An 18,996-nucleotide genomic window follows, 5' to 3' on the forward strand; every position below is an offset into this window, starting at 1 on the left:
GAATGACATGTATGTTTGCAGAAAAAAGGAGCAGCATTCCATGAAAAGAACACCCTGCCAACTGTTAAATAAGGAGGTGGATCCATCAGGCTTGGGGGATTGGGAATAATGGATTCCATTAAATACCAGCAAATTCTGGAGGCAACTATCACATGGAAAAGATGGTGGCTTCTACAACAGGATAATGATCCTAAACGTACCTTTAAATCCACCACGGACTGCCTCAAGCAACGAAGGCTTTGGAATGGCCTTCACAGTCTCCAGACTTAAACTTCATTGAAAATCTGCTGGTAGATCTTTTGGGCATGCAAGAACTTGACGCTTTTTGCAAAGAAGAAGGTGGGAATCCCAAATAATAGAATCCAGAGACTTGTCGTTGGTTATAAAACGTGTTTACTGTTACTATTTCCTGATATTTTACCCATTTACCTGTGACTACAAAATGTGAAAATTATTTTTTTCCCACATATAAACCATGTAGTTTTTAAAAGGGGTGCCCTGACTGTACCTGGTGCATTTTAAGACATGTAGGGAAGCCTGCTCTACATGACTGTTTGCAATATTGTGAAGTCAGCCGCACAAAATGTCTGAACTTGAAGGCATCACACAAAACAACATACGCTGGAGGCGTTGGAATAGCTCAGAGGATAACAAACTCAGCCGGCTTGTCAATAAACACAGTTGGAACCTCCAACGTCAGGTCGTTCAATTTGGAATTCAATTTCAAAACATTTTTGGAAATATAAACCCCTAAAGTCTGTCATAACTTCAAATCAACATCAGCACGAGCACAGCTGTGTGCGCTGAAGCGCTAACGTTATAGTTAGATTTAATCATGCTAGGTCAGCCAATTTGCTGAATAAAACCAAAATGAACAAAATAAAGGCCCTGCATCTGTGGCTGATTGACAAATAAATACATAAATACATAAATACAAGGGCTGATTAGATTTTCTTTTCCACTCAGCAACCAACAGCCATCGTGATAAACTGTTAGCATCACAACTAAACTAAACTCTCCCGTGTCCAGCATGTATGTTCACGCACAACTTGTCAGTTCAACCGTTGGGCCTCGTCAAACTGTTTGGAGAGACACTCACAGGTGCGCTAAACAACCGGCGCTCGGCTTCCCAGCGGGGACCGCTGGCATGCTAAAAATACACGGCAAGCATCCGCGTCGCAAAGAGGCTCCCAGCAGAATGTGTTTAAAAAACAAAAAAACAACACAGCAGCCGCAGTGCAGCGCAACTGTGTTGAGAAGTTTCACTCCCAGGGGAGGTGGAATTTTCTGGAACATCAGGCCTTACCGCAACACGGGATGACAGAGACGTGAATCCAGCCATGAATATGACTTAATCTGAAAATGGATCTTAAACATCAAAACGGAGCATAATGATCCACCTTTATAAAAAAATAGATGGTGTACCTAATAAAGTGGCCAAAAGGGTCACTAGTGTGGGGCGCAGGCAAGCGTGCTGTGGACACAGCTCTGCAGTAAATCTTTCTCAGTCATTTTTTAAAATCAATAACACATTAGAGCAGTTCCTGTATGGATGGCACATGGCCAAGAGATCCATCATGGCCGCACACGCCCAGGTCTGTTCTTGACACATGACCCGCAGAGCCAACCCACGCCCAGGTTTTGGGAGGCGGCTTACGCACTTGGTTTCAGCGACAGTGGTTGTCAGTCAGGCTCGTCACCATGGCGACCAACTGACGGCTTGCTGCTCGATACCGTGGCACCACCCCCGCCCCCCCCACCACCAGCTGTTGACTTTGTGACAACAATGACTCTGGCACTAATTCAATTCAGCGACGCACCTAATTGGCCAATTACACCGTTAATTGACAGTTTATTTACACCCACTCGCTTGACATTTACAGAAAATGTGTCTTCCAGATCCGATATGAATATTATTTCAGCAAGCCTTTTATTCCATCTTGTCAGGGGCAATATTGTAGAAAGCCAACTTGCATACTTTAGCGTCAGGCTAAGGCTTGTGGAGCAGTATGATCTACAATTCACCAGAAATGAGTCAACACAGCCATCATGTGTAGATGATGTAGACAAGTGTCTACAGTCTGACATGGCGGTACTAGCGTGCACGAGTGCTGCCGGCACTGGAGTGAACTGTGGTTCACTGAGGGGGAAAAAATGACAATGTGAAGCACAGCATGATCCCCTTGGTTGGGAAGCTTTCGTGTTGATGACAGTATATCATGTCGAGGGACAATACTACAGAACACAAACATGGAGGTACATCAGAGTAGTCAGTGTAGACTTACCATCCAATGAAAACAAGTCACATCGTCTCAACAGCTGGCAAATCAAGTGAGTGCGCCTCACAGTGAACATGTCCAAATTGTGTCATTGGGGTGAACATTTCATATCACTGCCTTAATCCTCTTAGCCATGGAAGCAGATCAGGAATTGGGCAGGTTATTCCTGGAATCCTCTCCCATTCCCCCACATGACATCACTGGTGGAGCTGGTGGATGGTAAGACACCTTGTGCTCCTCCGGCTTCCTTCCACTTGAGGATGCCCCACACGTACTCAATTGGGTTCAGGTGTGGCGGAGATATACTTGGCCACTCCATCACCTTCATCTTCCTCTGCAATAACACTTGTCATCTCGGGAAGGGGTGTTTGTGCTCCTTATGTTGGAAAACTGCCAAGAGGCCCAGTTTCTGTTTCACATGTCACAGCACATGTTTGAATGAATCTTTCACCTCGATGAACCGCAGCTCACCCGGTGCTTCAGTACTCGTGCATGCTACCAGCGCCGTGCTTGACGCAGGCAAGAAAATCTTCCTGTCAAAAGAACCGGAAGATTTGCCAGTTTTGTCGCTATTGGCAATTTAAGTCGCCAAGATCTTGGGAAAAAATGTGTTTGAAGAAAAAAAGAGAGGGGATCATGCTCTACTTTGCAATGAACCACAGCTCCTCCGGCAGCACTTGTGTGCTCTACCACCATGCTTGACTACATACACAATTATCTTGATATTCGTAAATATAATCTGTGGTGTATCATTGCAAGTATAGTTACTTGCTACTGTATGTAGTGTTATACTTAGGTAAATGCTTATTGATAACTTTGTAGTAAAGTGTAAATACACACACACACACACACACACCTCAAAGGCCAAGAGCACTCGTGTTGTCTACTGGCATTCTCACCTGAAGAAGGTAACAAAGAACTGGACCAGGTCCATGAAGTTACTGTGCTGGGAGAAGGCGATCTGTGGAGGAAAGACAGGCAGTCACATGATGACGGCAAGCATACGTACACGTTCTATAAATATTAGTGCTTGAACACTCGTGGTGGGCAGAAGACGAAGATAAAAAAAATAATCATCACAAAAGCAATTGTATTACTGCCTTAATCATGGTTGCCAGGGGCAACATTTTAAGTGCCGCACTAATCCACCCTCCCGCTAAACTCCTACACATCCACCATATTACACTGAAAAGCACGGCTGCCATGACACCACAACGCCTCACTCTGGCAGCATTGCATGATTGCAGCACGCTCCACCTCCCCCTGCGTTCCGGTCCGAGGTGTACCTTGAGGCCCAACTCATCAGCACTGCTGCTTGTTATTCCTCAGCATGGCCGGGATTAGCATACAGCTGGAAGCGAGGGATGGGGGCCTGCAAGCGTGTCAGATTAGTCTATGAATACTTCATATGTGATCAAGATATGTGTATATATGTACTTATATGTATATGTATGTGGATGGGTCGGAATGTGGAAAAACGACCAAGCACAAGAGACACACTGAAGGGAGGGGACGGGACTTTGTGAATTCATGACCATTGATGCTTTCCTGCACACTGAAGAATGTCAACTCAATACAAACTGGCAAGGTCCCATTTTCAACAATTCCAAAGACGCAGTCATGAATTGGAATATTGACATAGCTTAAAAGTGCTGTTAGCAAGGCGCACTGGCAAACGTTTTGTGTTTCTGTAACTTTAATGCGCATGTGATCGGTTTGTTTGCGACAGAATTTGTGTCTCCAAGAAGTGGATAAAGTAGACACTTTATCCACACTGTAACTCTGCACTTGCCCAACTTAATCGACGCCATACATCACATCCAACAGGGTAGCATTAAAAAGGAAAACTGCACTCGGAATTTTGCCCACCGTCCATAATCCTGATATGGGACAAAAACACACGGTTTCCCTTTTCTGTGCGTTGTATATAGTGAAAAACACGAGGCGCTGCAATTCTACCTCTGTCGACCAGAGAAGCCCAAAGGGAGGCTGACATCATTGCAGCAACCTGACAGGAATAATCAATCAAATGTTTTGCTGGGACTTAATGCATTATGGGAAAAAGGTAAACAAGTTGTTTCATTATTAAATTGGTACATACAGTATATATATATTTATTAGGTACCTTCAGTGTTAAGTTATTGTGTGGTGAGTTTAGCAATACTGTAAAGATGATACCGTGAAAAAAGTAGTGGCTTATTCAAAAGGAAATTACGGGAAATAACGAGCGGTAATTGCTGCAAATTGATGTAGCTATGTGTTTGGAGGCCGTGACACGCTAATGGTTGAGGTGCTCATTAAACAATGTTTGGGGACTGCACACTCACTGCTTGCGACTGCTGTGAGGCGTGCCAGATCTCTGGGCAGCAACCGCAGCGCAATATATGTTTTGACTTTTACGTCTCCAACTACAAGTTCCTACATTTGTAATTAGTCACTTTGGGGAAAATAAGTCACCAAGAAGGTTTGGAAAGTCACCAGATTTAGCGAGGAAACGGCCAAGTTGGAAGCACTGGGCTGCGTGTGAGACTGGAAGGAGAGGAAAGCCATTTACGGATGGAGAATACATGACGGAATTCTTGATAAAAAATATCAGAGCATTAATAATAAACAAGAAATGATTGGAAAAAAATGAAAGAGTGGCTGACTCTGCAAAGACAATCAAGGAAGGGTAACATTTTTTGTTAAAATGACAACTTTGACAAGTTTATAAACTGTGTAATGTTCCTGATTATTCCAGACACCAGACTATTTTTTTTTTTTTTACTGGCAGAAGAGGCAAAATGGCTTTGGATGCCCAAGGTTGCCAACCCATGCCCCCGCAGGGGGTTAGTGAATAAAAATTAAAAAAAAACTGCTTGACTAAATTTGCTGTGAACACAGAGATTTACGCAATGCGATCGAATGCCTCACCAATGACCACAGCAGAAGAAGTTGATCATTGTTCTGTGTGCGTTAGATAAACAAATATGTTCGTTTGACGATGACATTATTCACTCCAAGTGTTTCATCTTGAAGATCATTTATATTGTGTGCTAAATGAGAGATGCTCTTCTTATGTGGCGCTGTGACTAAATAGTTTGTTTTTATTTATGCCTTCTTGGGCGTTGAGACACTTTGTTGGGCGGTCCTTCAACACACCAAGTGTCACACAGATGGAGACTTATGTATTACTTTTTCAGACAGATATGTATTTTCTATTCTTAATTTCACCTCGACCTTGCATAATCTAATTCCCTGTGTGTACATACGTATGTCCATTTGCTGCAGTAATAAGCCTCGTATTGAATTAATTTCCTTATTGATGTCTGTACATTTTGTGCCTTTGTTTCCCTAATTATTTCCACCTTTACATCCAACATGAGTTTGCAGGCCAAAGCACAGCAAAAGAGCATAACAATGACAGTTCACCTCATGTCAAAATGAAGCAATTTTACTGTAATTCAGCCACATTTAAACAGCAACATCATGACCAAATGTACAGTTGGAAAGCTTTCTTTTTAAATGCGTAGAGAAGCCTGCTTTTTTGAAACATGGTGACCGTATACTCAGAGTGGTCTCAATCCTGTTGGGGTCGGGTCAGAGGAGCTACCGTGTCCATTTGGAATTAAGTTTTTGTTTTCACGAGCGACTGAGCGCCTCCTCTTCTTCTTCTTCTTCCATAAAGAGTAGCAGGGGGAGGAGACGGCTGCTTGAGAGAGCGTTGCCTCTAATCTGGATGATATCTCGACATGTTGGCTACGGCGCCGAGCGTCAGATCACAGCTCTTTTAATGTAATTAGTCTGGGATTTGCCTTTCATTACAAACATCATTAAACTCGCATCCATTCTTCATCAAGAGAAGGAGAGGAGGGGGGGCAGTGATGCTCGCTGACTCAGCAGTGCGATTGATTCCGCTTTGATGAGGCGAGGTCACACGGAGACGTGATGGGTCAGAGATGGATAAAAAAAGTTTTTACTGCAATTACCCGTCAATTTGTCATGCAAGAGTGTGCCTTTCATACAGAACCCATCGGAATATGGCCGTTAACCATGTTGGCTTTGACACAATGAGATAATTAGATGACATCTGTGTGAATATTCTCATCCATCCAGGCCACTGGAAAGCGACTCAATGGGACCGCGCCAAACCCTCAGACTAAAGATCCTGTGGATCCTTCACTAACCCACATCATGCAAGACGAGATAGGAGAGTTCTAGTCTGACTGGTTGGTGCTGGATGCCAAGTATCCAACCCCTCGGACTATCTGGTTTTCCAGCATGAAGACACCTCAGGATCTCATGCTGGGGTGTCCAAAGTTTGGCCATTTGTGGCCCGCAGCTCGCTTTTTTTCCATTATTATTTTATTGGCCCATGTCAAATTCTAAAATAAAACCAGCCAATGTTTCCAACAGCCAGGAAATGCCGGAATAAAATCCCGGCCCTTTGACCCAAAATAGGAGCACGTGTTCCAGCTCAACATTCCTCTGATGTCGCCATCACCGATCAGCCGCTAGCAGAAATGCTAACAAAACAAGGCGCTGTGAGAGGACAAGCGGAAAAAGATTACCTGACCGATGCAGGTACAGGTCCCGCATGTTTGGAACTCTGGGTCTGATCCGAGCCGAGCTATGTGTGCTCCTCCGCAGGACTTCAGACTGGTCATTCCCGAGCTTTAAGGCGGAGGCAGGATTTGTTCCCGTTTTAGGAGGAACGGGAAGGGGGCGCATGTTGACATGCCAATTTCCTTTCAGAAGCATCACACGCGCATGAACACGCATATTCATCCCAGAGCTGCTTCAACCGCTCCAGGACTGCTCAGTGCTGCTTCCGAGAGGCTCCTACTTGTCCAACCACAGACAGGAATCCTATTCATGTGCTACAAGGCCGGCTCAGGTGGACTGTCCCAATAAAAACAAACATCCCATCACGGTCGACCCTAACGGGGCAACTCATACGTTGTTATTTTATACTTTAGATTCCCATGCTATTTAAACACACTCACAGACATCCACAATAGACATTCACCCTTTAAAATGTTCCGTTTCGACAAGCATTGCTTCAAAATAGTTTCTAATGATGCTTGTCCAACTGTACTGTGTCATGGAAGTGTTTAATAGTTGGACCACATCACAAGGAAGAACTTAACTTCCAGGATAAATAAGATCGGGTCCTTGAGTTACATTATGTGTGATGTTTCCAGGCTACATACACACTCCCATAAATTATGAATACTGTATGAAATGAAATATAGAACGAGACACGTACATGAAATGGAAGAGTAAGTCAGCGCATTGCTGTATGATAATGTAGCCTGTCTCTCCCTCCCTTGCAACGCCCCTTCCAGTGTGCAAGACAATCACCCGGATGAAAGTAGGGAGTTGCTCCCACTTTGTTTTATCACTTTCATTTAATTGTTTTGTTACTGTATATTATTTGCCTTTTATGCGCTCTATGTACAAAGCAAGTACTTTCAGTAGAAGCTCAGACTTAAACTTAAAACTGCATTGTTTGGCAGAAGTAGGACCGAAACACATAAGTAGACCAAGGTCTACATCTAGTAGCATTGTTCACGTCACATCACATACATCTGAGCAGGGGTGCTGACTCATCATTTTTATGCCACGGCATATTGTAAAAATACCCCAAATTGATTATTAATAACGTATATTATTACATATGACACTATGTTGCTTTGTCAGCGACAACACAAAGGTAAGATGTACTTATAGATTTCTTTTAGCATCATGGATGTAGAAGATGTATCAGAGTGCCGCCCGACTAAGGTTATCATAGAGACAGCCATCGCCATCTAGTGGCTGGACTGACCTCTTTACTTTGTGACCGTGACGTCAAAGTCGAGGCTGACTCACTTGAATCTTGATGGGCCAGGTGAAGTTGCTGACGTAGACGAAGAAGGTGATGTTGGGGCTGTTACGGAAGTCGAAGTTCTCGTTGGAGAAGCTGTCTTTGAACTCCTTGATGTTGCTGCGCGACACGATGGGGATCTCCTCGCCGGTCTGCGTCCCCGCTGGAGACGACAGCGACGGGTCAGCAAGAATCAACGACACTGCATTGCAGCTGTGATGAGCATCAGTTAGCCACTTACCCGTGAAGCTGGTGGCCCAGGTGATGTTCAGGTTGAAGTTCTTGGACGCGTTTATGAACATGTCTAAATCTCGGTTTGGCTGAGGGGGAGCAGGCAGAAAATCAGAAGAAGTTTAAAACAAGTGCACTCGCTTGTATAAGTCACAGATGGCGCTCTAACGTCTTACGGAAAGGCCATTTCAGCCCAGCCCGAAGAAAGTCGTTTCAGGAAAAGGCAGAGAAAGAGGAATAAACGTGTGAACTGACAGTACAGAGGACTTATTTCTGAATGTAAAGGCTGAAAATGGAGCCATGAAGCTTTTAAAAAATTGTTTAAATACCGATAAAATGTTAAAATAACTTTTAAATATATTTAAAATATATTACATTTAATTTAACACATTTTAAATAGATAAATACATTCAAATGTTTTCATTAAATGTAAATAAGCAATGTTGAAAATTAATAAAAACCTGTATAAAATGGTTTTCTATAAACAAAACACACAAATCAAACATACAATGATGAAACAAAATATCTGAAAATTAACTCTGTGCTGTAAATGTCCAAAAGGTGCAACATGGCTGTCAGGCGACACCCTCACCTCCTCAGGCGTGGCCACAAAGTTGATGGCGGTGTAGTAGCGGTCGTCCTCCTGCGACAGACTGAAGGTGAACTGGTAGTCGATGAGCAGAGTGTCTGTGAGAGGTCACCCCAGGCGCCACCAAGAGATATACGTATATGAATACATATAAGAACAGAACATGAATAAAAATAAAAACAATGAATATTAAGGATTCACTAGCGGGTTTATTCAATGTGGTGAGCGCTTGTAACAGGCTGTAAAACTATGTACTGAAAGAGCAGTACACCTCAGTAAGTATACGTATACAAGTATGTGTACGTATATGAGGCATCTGGTCTCTGCAGCAGTAGCTGTAACCCATTTGTTTTGCCCCAATAGCCGTACGATTCTTAGTGAACACTTCTTCACACTGCATGTGGGGAAGTGGTTTTTGGCTTCTTTGTTTGTCCTTCTTCCCCACTCAGTTTGAAACACACAACTTTAGAAGAAATAAACTTGAGGCTAACTTGTTAGCTTGGTAGCGTGCTATATGCTACAAGTAGCGACCATCTCTGCAGTGATCCCGTAGCCTGTCCTTTAGAGTTTACAACAAATATTAGGGGTGTTATTTCAGGTCTACAGGGCTCTAATAATGCTAAAAAACTGCATGGTTTCACTACAAAAATGTTGCATTTATTCATTTAGAATCCTACTATACAGAAATTCACTTATCGCTGCTGGGCCTGAAACCAATTAACTGTAGTAAACGAGCGATGACAGCGGATATATTTTGTATATTTATATTTTTTACTCCAAAAATAGGCGTTTTTCGCAGAAAAGCCACCTCAGTCAGCCTAAAACGGTACCAATTCCACAACATGTAATAATGCAAGTAAAATGTACAGCATTCAGGATTTGTTTGGCAGTCCTTGAACACATAGTTGCTGTGAGATGCGGAAGTAAAACATCTAATACTTCTACTCTGTAACTTTCATCTGCTTATTGATCATATCACATGATCATTTATCTATCATTTAGTACATTTTCTACTAGAATGTCTTCAGTAATTATGTCAGGCACGTTGGGGGGGGGGTGGTTTGGCGCTGATTCTAATCTAATAATCATAACAGTCACTTTTATCGCATATGATGCGAAATCGGAGAACAACATCAATGTTCACCTGGGGGGAGGGGGAGTGAGTGGTGTGTCAAATATTTTACGGGCGACTGGATCTCATCACCATTGGCAGGCAGTCCTGGAATGAGGGGGGGTGGAGGGGCCTTCAAATTGAATGTCTTCAAAAAGTTTCATTGATTGATTTTCACTTGCACTTCAACGCTTCTATGCCTCTGCTTCTTGTCTGCGCCTCACGTATTCTAACATCAAACTCGCCGAGAGACGCTTTGATTAGAGTGCCAGGTAAGTACACGTTAGCATCGACCTGAGCGCTCCTTCGGTTTAAACTACACTTACAGTAGCAGGTGCCTTTGAGGGGGTTGCCTTGGTAACGATTCTCCACTTCACACCTGAAACACAAAATGTGGGTATGAGAAAGAGAAGCACAAAAGAATGTAAACTTCCATCCATCCATTTTCCATGCTGCTTATTCTCACTGGGGTCAGGGGTGTGTGCTGGAGCCTATCCCAGCTGTCTTTGGGGGAGAGGCGGGGTACACCCTCACAGGGAATATATAGACAAACCCATTACCACTCACATTCATACCTATGGACAATTTGGAGTGGCCAATTAACCTAGCATGTTTTTGGAATGTGGGAGGAAACCGGAGTACCCGGAGAAAACCCACGCATGCACGGGGAGAACATGCAAACACAGAGATGGCAGAGGGTGGAATCGAATCCAGGTCTTCCCGATATCCTGACAGTGTGGTCTACATGCTGACCACTCGTCCAACGTGCGGCGACTAAATGATTAAGCTTAAGCTTATCATTCCCAATCCTTATGTGAAATATGAAGACATATTTCTTTCCCTTGTCAAGGCATTATAACACGAGAAAATTAGTCCATATGACTGAGCTGACTACAAACGTGATTGGGATGCACCTTTTTCAACTATGAGTCTTTCTAGTGAAATTGAGAGCTCAATATCCACGGTATCCACTCTTCTGAAAGACACCGAGACAACAATAACTATATCGCTGTAGCTTGGTTAATATACAAGTCCATTATGTAAAAGGACCACTGTTGGCGTTTTTTTGTGTGACGGCTTTAGCATCAAATATTTCCCATGACGTCCGTTGTTAGCTAGCTGATATAAACTGTTTTTCTCGTGTTATAATGTACAGAAAAGGGAAAGAAATACGAGTTGATGTTTCACATAAGGACCGGGAAAGATGGGTTTTCCTTCAACGGCGCCACACCATGGACATAAAGCACAGTGAAGCCAAACATCTGGACTTCATTCTGTGCCAGCAGACGTGAAGATGATTATTGATGTCTTCTGTTCAGACACACAAAGAGCTAGGTGCGAGGGAAAGTAATGTCAATACATCTGCAGGCGCTAATGAAAAGCCACTACTGGAACCTTCCGCAAAACCCGCAGCATGGCGGCAGAGAAAATCGTCTTCACGACATGTGGTTCCAAACTCATGCTGGGCCTTGAAATAAGCGTCCACTTTCCATTTTCTTGTGCGTATTAAACAACAAGGCGACATGGAGGAGAACGTGATGGAAAGTCGGCGGACAAAATGATGGGCGATATTTACGACACTTACAGGTGGCAGCGGTCTCCTTTGATGCCTTTGGTGGTGCAGAAACATTTGCCATTGTTGGGGTTGCACATGCTGGCGTGGCCGTTACACTTGCAGGCTGGATGAAGGAAAAAAAACAAGGTGCTTTCACCAAGAGGAACCTGAGAACCTCTTCACCTGACACCGAGTGACCCGGGTAGAATACTATACACTACAGCTCAAACGTTTGGGGCCACTTGGAAATTTTTTGGGCCAGTCTGAGATATGGCTTTTTCTAGACAGTCCTGCTATGAAGTCCAGCATCCTGAAGTGGCCGCTTCACCGTTGATACTGACACTGGTGTTTGACGGCTACTATTTAGTGCAGCTGCCAGGTGACGACCTGTGAGGCGTCTTTGTCTTAAACTACACACTCTCACATATTTGTCTTCCTGCACAGTTGTGCAGCGTTTTTCTGTCCTTGTTAGAACCAGTTTGTGCTGCTCTCTGATTCGAGTAGTTAACAGCATGACAAGAGATTTTAGTTTAGATTTTTTAGATGGGTTTTCTAATAATCTATTAGCCTTATAAAATGATGAACTTTGATTAGCAGCTATACCAGCAGATTGATAATAATAATAAATAATACATTTCATTTGTATAGCGCTTTTCAAAATACTCAAAGACACTTTACAGAAGAGTGAAGTTGAACAAAGCAAGTAAACCGAATAGAAGACACACCAAAATACAACATTCATTGGTTAATACACAGTTAAAACATGAGTAAAAGTGGGGCGGGGCACAGCAGTCAGATATAAAAAAGTTAGACATTAAAAACAGATTTAAAGAGGTGCAGAGGACTGACAGTTGTTGATAGTAGGCCTTGATGCAAAAATGTAAAATCCTGTGATTCATTTTAATTTTTTGTGAAATCAAAAAAATAATTGTTGTGAAATGCATGAAAATTTCTTTTTCTTTGGAAAACAAAGAAATTTGCAAGTGACCCCAAATTTCTGAGCGGTCGTGTACATTTCATCACATCCTTCTGAATGCCTTACGTTTGTATTTTAGTTCAATTAGCAATTTTTATACTTAAAAATGCTCAATTTAGGTAAAATGCTTAAATATGCATTTTTTTGACGAATAATAGGTTGTATTCATTTATCAATGTATTTTTTGAAAACGTGAGGCAGGGTAAGGGATTACTGTGTGGTTCCTACGGGCGTAAAATGAGAAGAAATTGGTCAAGAGGGTAAAATGCGAGTGCAAACGACCAATTCTAAATAATTTGCAAGAATTTATCCTGTTTTTCTGTTGAACACAAGCTGTCCTTAGCTGGGATGGCGTCAGCAGAGATATTTCGTTAATGACGTCATGAAAAGACTTCACTTCAAATGCGAGCGTCTCTCAAAAGTGGAGCGAAAGGGAAAGCCAATTGTAGATGCCTGGAGATGCACTTGATTGGTGGTGATGTGCCTGCAGGTTTTTAGCAGCACTCAGGAGCGTGAACGACACTCAACTCTTCAGCGGCCATTGATCGGCTGTCACACCAAGAGTAAATATAATATATATTCCACAGGGTGACCTGGAAGTCAGCACAATGTCCCGCTCAGGTGTAATAAATCTGATATTTGAGTTAAGCTGGGGTGTTGATGCGGGATGGCTGTGTGTGAGGACATCTTTAATATCCCCGGGGGGGCACTATAATGTGCCGCCACATGACAGCAGATATGAAGTTATTAAAGGGAGACAGGAAAACTCACGCTGGCAGCTTCCGCCGTTTGTGGGGTCGCCATAGAAACCCGAGATGCAGCTCTCGCAGTGGCGGCCCGTGGTGAGGTCCTCGCACTTCTCGCACACGCTCTCGTTGACGCAGCGGCTGTGGCCGTTGCACTGACAAGCTGGAAGAGGAACCAAGGGGGTGGGAATCAAGACGGGAAGAGCTCAAGAAGAGCATGTGACCTACGTGACTCCTCCCACCTGGACAGTGGATGAAAGACCAGTTGTAGCGGGCCTCGACCGGACACATGCTGGCGTTGAGAGCCGGCGGGGGGTCGGCAGGCAGGCCGGGCAATGTGGACGGCGCCGGGACAGAGGTCTGGAAGGGACCGCGGTATGAGCCCTCGATGCACTGACCTTTGCCCGTGTTGCTGGAGTCCGTGCACCAGCCACAACCTGGCTGGTCCAAACACTGGCCGCACGTCCTGTAGCCCGAACAGTTCTCAGCTGGAACAACGCACACAAAACAAACGCTCATCAGTCAGGGAAGTCACATGATGCGTCTCAATTAAACCGTGGGCAACACAACTAGAAGGGAAGCTTTATCCTCCAAAATGACTTAAGTGGAGAATGACTGCCAACATAAGCTAGTTATAGTGATGTTGTGCTTTTTAGAGTCATTTAGACGTATTCATGATGACGTTATGTCAATATTTGCACAAGACAAACAACATCGCTCCCGTAAAGGAAGAATACGGTAAAATATTGTATCCTGTGCGATACATCCTTGCGACGGCTACTTCCATATTACGTGACCGTCTTTCATAGTAGAAATGCCATAGTCCAATAATCTTATTATATAATCTTAATATTTGTTTGCATTTCGATGCAACATGTAGCGTTGCTGATTTTCACCTAACTTTACCATGATATTGGTACACAACTCCAAATTTATTCTGCTACTCCCACAGCTGCTGTACCAGCTGATTTGCTAATAACAGGAAATGTACCCTTGTTGACGACCACAATATATCCCACCGGGATTATGGTGCATTCCAATACACAGGTGGATCAGGCACAAATAGACGTAGCTCTTCACCCTTGGGAAGTTTCTTTCAATAAATTGAAGCAACACTAAAAGTCATTGTGGCTGCGATTAAATCCAAGTCTCTGTGGAATACAACCAAGGGTGACAAAGCTGTCGAGAGTTATTTTCAAAGTCATAAGCGCACAAACTTGTCACTTGAAGTAAGAAAGAACAGCAAGTCCAGCCTGAAAATAGAAGAAAAGGAAAGGCCGGGGGGGCCTGAGGGACTCCCCGTCTGACAAAGAGGACAATGAACGACCCACTGAAGATGTGCTGACAACAAGAGGCTAATTTTAGCGGCAAGTTTGGCGAGCGCTTACGTGGACAGGTGCTCATGGTGTACCACTCCATGCATTGGCCAAAGGGGAAGGAGGCCACGTAGGCGTTGGAGTCCACGCACTGTTTCATGTTGCTGCACCACATGCACTCCGAGCTGCTGCTGGTGCACTCGCTGCAGGTGGCGCGCATGGCGCACGGCGTCCGGCACTGCTTGGCGCTGTGGTTGGCTGAGGAGCGACCACAGAGATGTTAGCCTGAGCAGGCTTTAAAACAACAAAGGGCATCATTTTTTCTTATCCTCGTGGAAGTGACCTGTCCAGTCTAGACTAGTTAGGACGTAGACGGGGCGGAACTCAAAAGTCACATAGAACTGAAGAACATAAACATGGACATGCACCACATTGTGGCGCTATCACGCAGGTCTATGAAAGGCAACGTAATGAGGCTAACAAAAGTGTGTATGTATTACTGAAATGATTGGCCATTGGTGGACACCCAGGGGTAAGGACGGCAGTTGGATTTGACCATCTAGTCTATGACATCACTACTCCGAACAAAACATTCATGGTCTTCTGATAATGCCACTTTTTGAACACATCCAGTGTTTGGGTCTCACCTGGACGCTCACACAGGCTGCCGTTGACCGGGCTGATGCACGTCTGTGCCTTCAGGCCGCTGGAGGCGGGCTCAGCCAGGTAGCCGCAGAAGCCGGCATCACTGGGCTCGCCGGGAAGCCACTGGAGGGACGTGTTGGTGAATGGGGACATGTCTTCCCAGCACCAATAAGACACGTTGATCTTCCTGAGGCCCACCCAGGGAGTCACGGAAGCCTTGTACTGCGAAACAAGGACTCGACATGAGGCAGGCTAAAATACATACAATTATTTCCATCCAGTCTTTTTCTACTTTTTACAGACGGTGTCAGAGGAAACTTTTATTTGTCCCGACATCAATTTCACAGACTGAGACTTCCTCTCCAGACCCCATCGGCGATCCAGCCTATCCCCAATCAATTTCCATGCTTCTGCAGTACGGGTAAACAAAGAAAAAAAGCTCCATCTCCTTCAAACGTGGCTCCAATTAAAGCTTCTCCATCCCATCCATTTAATTGCAAAAGTTGATTGATTGACCCTGTCTGGAAAGAGTTGCTAGGGCTAAATGGAAGACGAAAGCCCGGAAGCCTGTGCTCACCACCACACTCATGATCTGCAGCTCCTTGAGGACAAAGTCCACCTTCTTCTGCGTGGTGAGCGAGGCCAGCACGGCGTTGTGGCTGCGGCAGGCCAGCTTGGCGTTGTCGTACGAGTCCTTGGCTGTGATGAACTTCAGGCAGGAGTTGCCCACCAGGTGCCAGCTCTCGCCGCAAACGTTGTCTGGAATGACGGAGAGGGGACGTTTGACACCAAGCACATTTCTATCGCTTACATGCAGTCCAGCAAAGGTGTTCACGCTCCAGGATACCCACTTCAAGAAGTGGGTAACTTATTACTAACTTCTTAAGTTTAGCTAGCTGCCGTTGCCGTGGTTACCTGGCAGCGAGATGCACTCCTGGTTCCGCGGCTCCCACTGGCAATTCTGGTCCACGGCGCAACTCTTACAGCTGGTCTTCTTGTTGCACACGGACGACGGGCTGTCCTTGGGACAGGCATCGTAGTCCACGATGGGACCCTGCCAATGGGCACACGGCACCGAGATGTCATTTCTACTGTGGTTATTTTACACAAAGGGAGGCGGTGGTGATGGGCGAGGTCTCACCGAGGCGGAGGTGCAGTTACTGCCCAGCGAGACGCACTGGATGGAGCACCACTGGCAGCCGTTGGTGTTGGCGGTGCAGCTGTAGCAGTCGCTGTACTGGTCACAGCGCTCGTTATCCGCATCTGGAAGGGATTTATGCAAGTATGTCACATTTGGGCTCCACTTCTTTATCTACGCCCGTGTTCCTGCTCAGGAAGCAGCCAGCTGTCAATAGTTGATAGAATGAATGATGAATTAATTAGCGATTTAAGCATAAATCAAGGATGGAATAAGTACAAGGTGTTTGGAATCAAGTGTCCGTTTAGGATTTAAAGCAAAGCCCAGCAAAGGAGATGAAGCTCGTTATGGAGGACACGTCAAACCCACGCTGAGAAACTGGGCCACAGTGTCTCCCTGGCATTGAAAAAGCCTGGAAGAAATTCCAGGACACCGCTTTCCCTCGGCGGAGGTGCAAAGCAGGATGAGGGAGGAATGAGAGCAGATGGGGATTCCAGTCAAAGGATGAATCTGACATGCAGTCGTCGTGGCAACACCTACAAGATCTGCTGTTGCAGCTCGACGCCAGCTGCTGCTGGTCCACGGCGGAGGTGGAGGCGGCGTTGCCCTCCCACGGCAAACAGGAAGCTAGCGTGCTGTTCCATACACAATGGATGCCGGGCGTGGCCTGGCTGCAGGAGGCGGGGCTGGAGAAGGCGGCGCAGCGGGGAGACGTGTACGCAAGGACGTCGCTGAGGAGGAGACTGTTGAACCCTCCGAACACGTACATCACACTGGGAGAGGAAGATAGAGAGCAGGAACTTTTAGGAACAACATTCTTCCTCTTTAGGAACAACACAACTATGAATGATGGCGGAAGGTAAAAACTGGGATACATAAAGTCAACTTTTCACTTCAGTGAAGTTGAGAAAAAATACTTCAGCGGGGAAGATTTATATACATACATTAAAATCATTGTTGCGTTTAGTACCATGAAAACTTTTTTAAAAAGTAAATGAGGCTGTCTGCGCTTATTACAAAATGTGTTTTTCTACACTTGTTATTGTTGTCATTTTATAATAAAGACAAATATTTTTATTGCTTCAGTTTATGATGTGTTCCTTAGCTTCGGCTGTATCGTCATTTCCATAATTATTTTTATTTTATAATTGTGATGTTTACTGGCAAACATCTTTCTCCTAAGATTACAACTTTGTACTACTTTCCTCAAAATATGTTTTTTCTTTATTGGCTTTATTATGGAAAGGTGACAACCGTATTCAATATTATGATTCTTCTTTTCATGTCAGTGTGGATGTGCATATTTCTTGCTAAAACGGCTTGCATGCGGCATCGTGAAGCAACAATTTACAGAATAACCTCAAATTATAAAGCCATTTTAGCCAATCAGAAGCCTGAAGAAAGATGTGTCTGGAAAAGAAGTCACAATCGCATCAAAATTGCGAACAAAAATGTCAAAGGAACGGGACACAGCCCTTTGACTAATCGCCGCTTCCTCATCAGCCGTCTGTTGCTTGAACCGGAATCCAGAAAGACGATGTACCAGCACGCTCTGCTAACGAGGTTTGTCTCCATTCTCAACCCATTAAGCGCCATCTGGCTTCTGACGAGGAACGTTCCGGATCAGCATTCCGGGTGTGACGTGAGACATGCAGTCACTTTGCCTGCAGCTGTGTGGCTGTGGGGCGGTGACTAAAACGACCTTCAAGAAGAGCCGCGCAGACTTGATGGCTCGTTAGCGGCACGCTATGCCGAGAGGATGCGCTGTTTGAAGTCCATGTAAAAGTCTTATATCAAATAACAGCACAGTAACCACCTGGCCTATAACTCTAAGTACCGGTGTGATGTTGTACCGTTAAGGCACTGGTGTCCAAGATGTGGCCCACGGGCCATTTTTGGCACTTATCTTGTTTTTTATTGTCCCTCAGCAAATTGTAAAAAAATAAAATAAAATTAAGTGAACTTATTCAATACCAAAGACATAGCTTTAAGTTTTTATATACACAAACGTACAACCCCCAAAAAGGTGATGATGCAACTCTCCACTTATGGCTTTCACTTCAGAGCAATTTCAAGACGCAAAAACGGCCACGATGTGGCAAAAGCGCATTAGAGCTCAGCAGAGATCATAAAGATGGAGAAAAGTGAAAACATTGTTTATGTTGGTATGGTTGTTTACATATTTCAGCTGTCACAAAGCAAATATACTTGATTTGCATCTTTTCACAATAAGCTGGCCAAACGCACCCATGTTCTATTGCTGATTAATAAAGAACGGAAAACGGTAGAAACAAACTTTTGACTCTAGTCTGTCTTTCGGTAGGTTCCATGTTTATACAGCCATAGAAGACAACACTCTGTGTGCCTTGAAATATCAGCCAGATTATGATAGTTTATACTTTTATAACAAATCTAGGACAGGCATGTTATATTCAGATGGCTCTTTCAATTTTTTGTATGGAAAAAGTTTGGACAGCCCTGCTTCAATATACCGAGAGTCACATTTTAAAATATGCATGTGGAGGTTAAACATGCTAGCATTACATGTCTGCATCTTTAAAT

At 44.3% G+C, this 18,996-nt stretch overlaps 1 protein-coding gene across 2 annotated transcripts in view; it reads right to left on the minus strand.

Moving 5' to 3' along the window:
• atrn (attractin) overlaps window positions 1–18,996 on the minus strand; it is a 61,834-nt gene that overhangs the window by 27,535 nt on the left and 15,303 nt on the right. The window contains exons 12-26 of one of the 2 annotated variants that reach the window (XM_078796269.1): window positions 16,975–17,207; window positions 16,438–16,559; window positions 16,212–16,350; window positions 15,874–16,055; window positions 15,299–15,518; window positions 14,724–14,909; window positions 13,578–13,823; window positions 13,361–13,498; window positions 11,644–11,737; window positions 10,385–10,437; window positions 8,951–9,045; window positions 8,369–8,447; window positions 8,133–8,290; window positions 3,179–3,240; window positions 2,079–2,874 (exon numbers count right to left, since the gene is read on the minus strand). In XM_078796269.1, the coding sequence (XP_078652395.1) occupies window positions 2,775–2,874; window positions 3,179–3,240; window positions 8,133–8,290; window positions 8,369–8,447; window positions 8,951–9,045; window positions 10,385–10,437; window positions 11,644–11,737; window positions 13,361–13,498; window positions 13,578–13,823; window positions 14,724–14,909; window positions 15,299–15,518; window positions 15,874–16,055; window positions 16,212–16,350; window positions 16,438–16,559; window positions 16,975–17,207 (2,107 nt within the window). In that variant the 3' untranslated portion in view covers window positions 2,079–2,774. Of the gene's footprint in view, window positions 1–2,078; window positions 2,875–3,178; window positions 3,241–8,132; window positions 8,291–8,368; window positions 8,448–8,950; window positions 9,046–10,384; window positions 10,438–11,643; window positions 11,738–13,360; window positions 13,499–13,577; window positions 13,824–14,723; window positions 14,910–15,298; window positions 15,519–15,873; window positions 16,056–16,211; window positions 16,351–16,437; window positions 16,560–16,974; window positions 17,208–18,996 lie in introns of those variants that run through there. The other variant, XM_058078695.2, reaches the window with a different exon arrangement.

The sequence above is a fragment of the Doryrhamphus excisus genome, linkage group LG14 (assembly GCF_037039965.1).
Source record: "Doryrhamphus excisus strain RoL-2023G ecotype Guam linkage group LG14, RoL_Dexc_Guam_v1.1, whole genome shotgun sequence".
Taxonomy (NCBI): Eukaryota; Metazoa; Chordata; class Actinopteri; order Syngnathiformes; family Syngnathidae; genus Doryrhamphus; species Doryrhamphus excisus.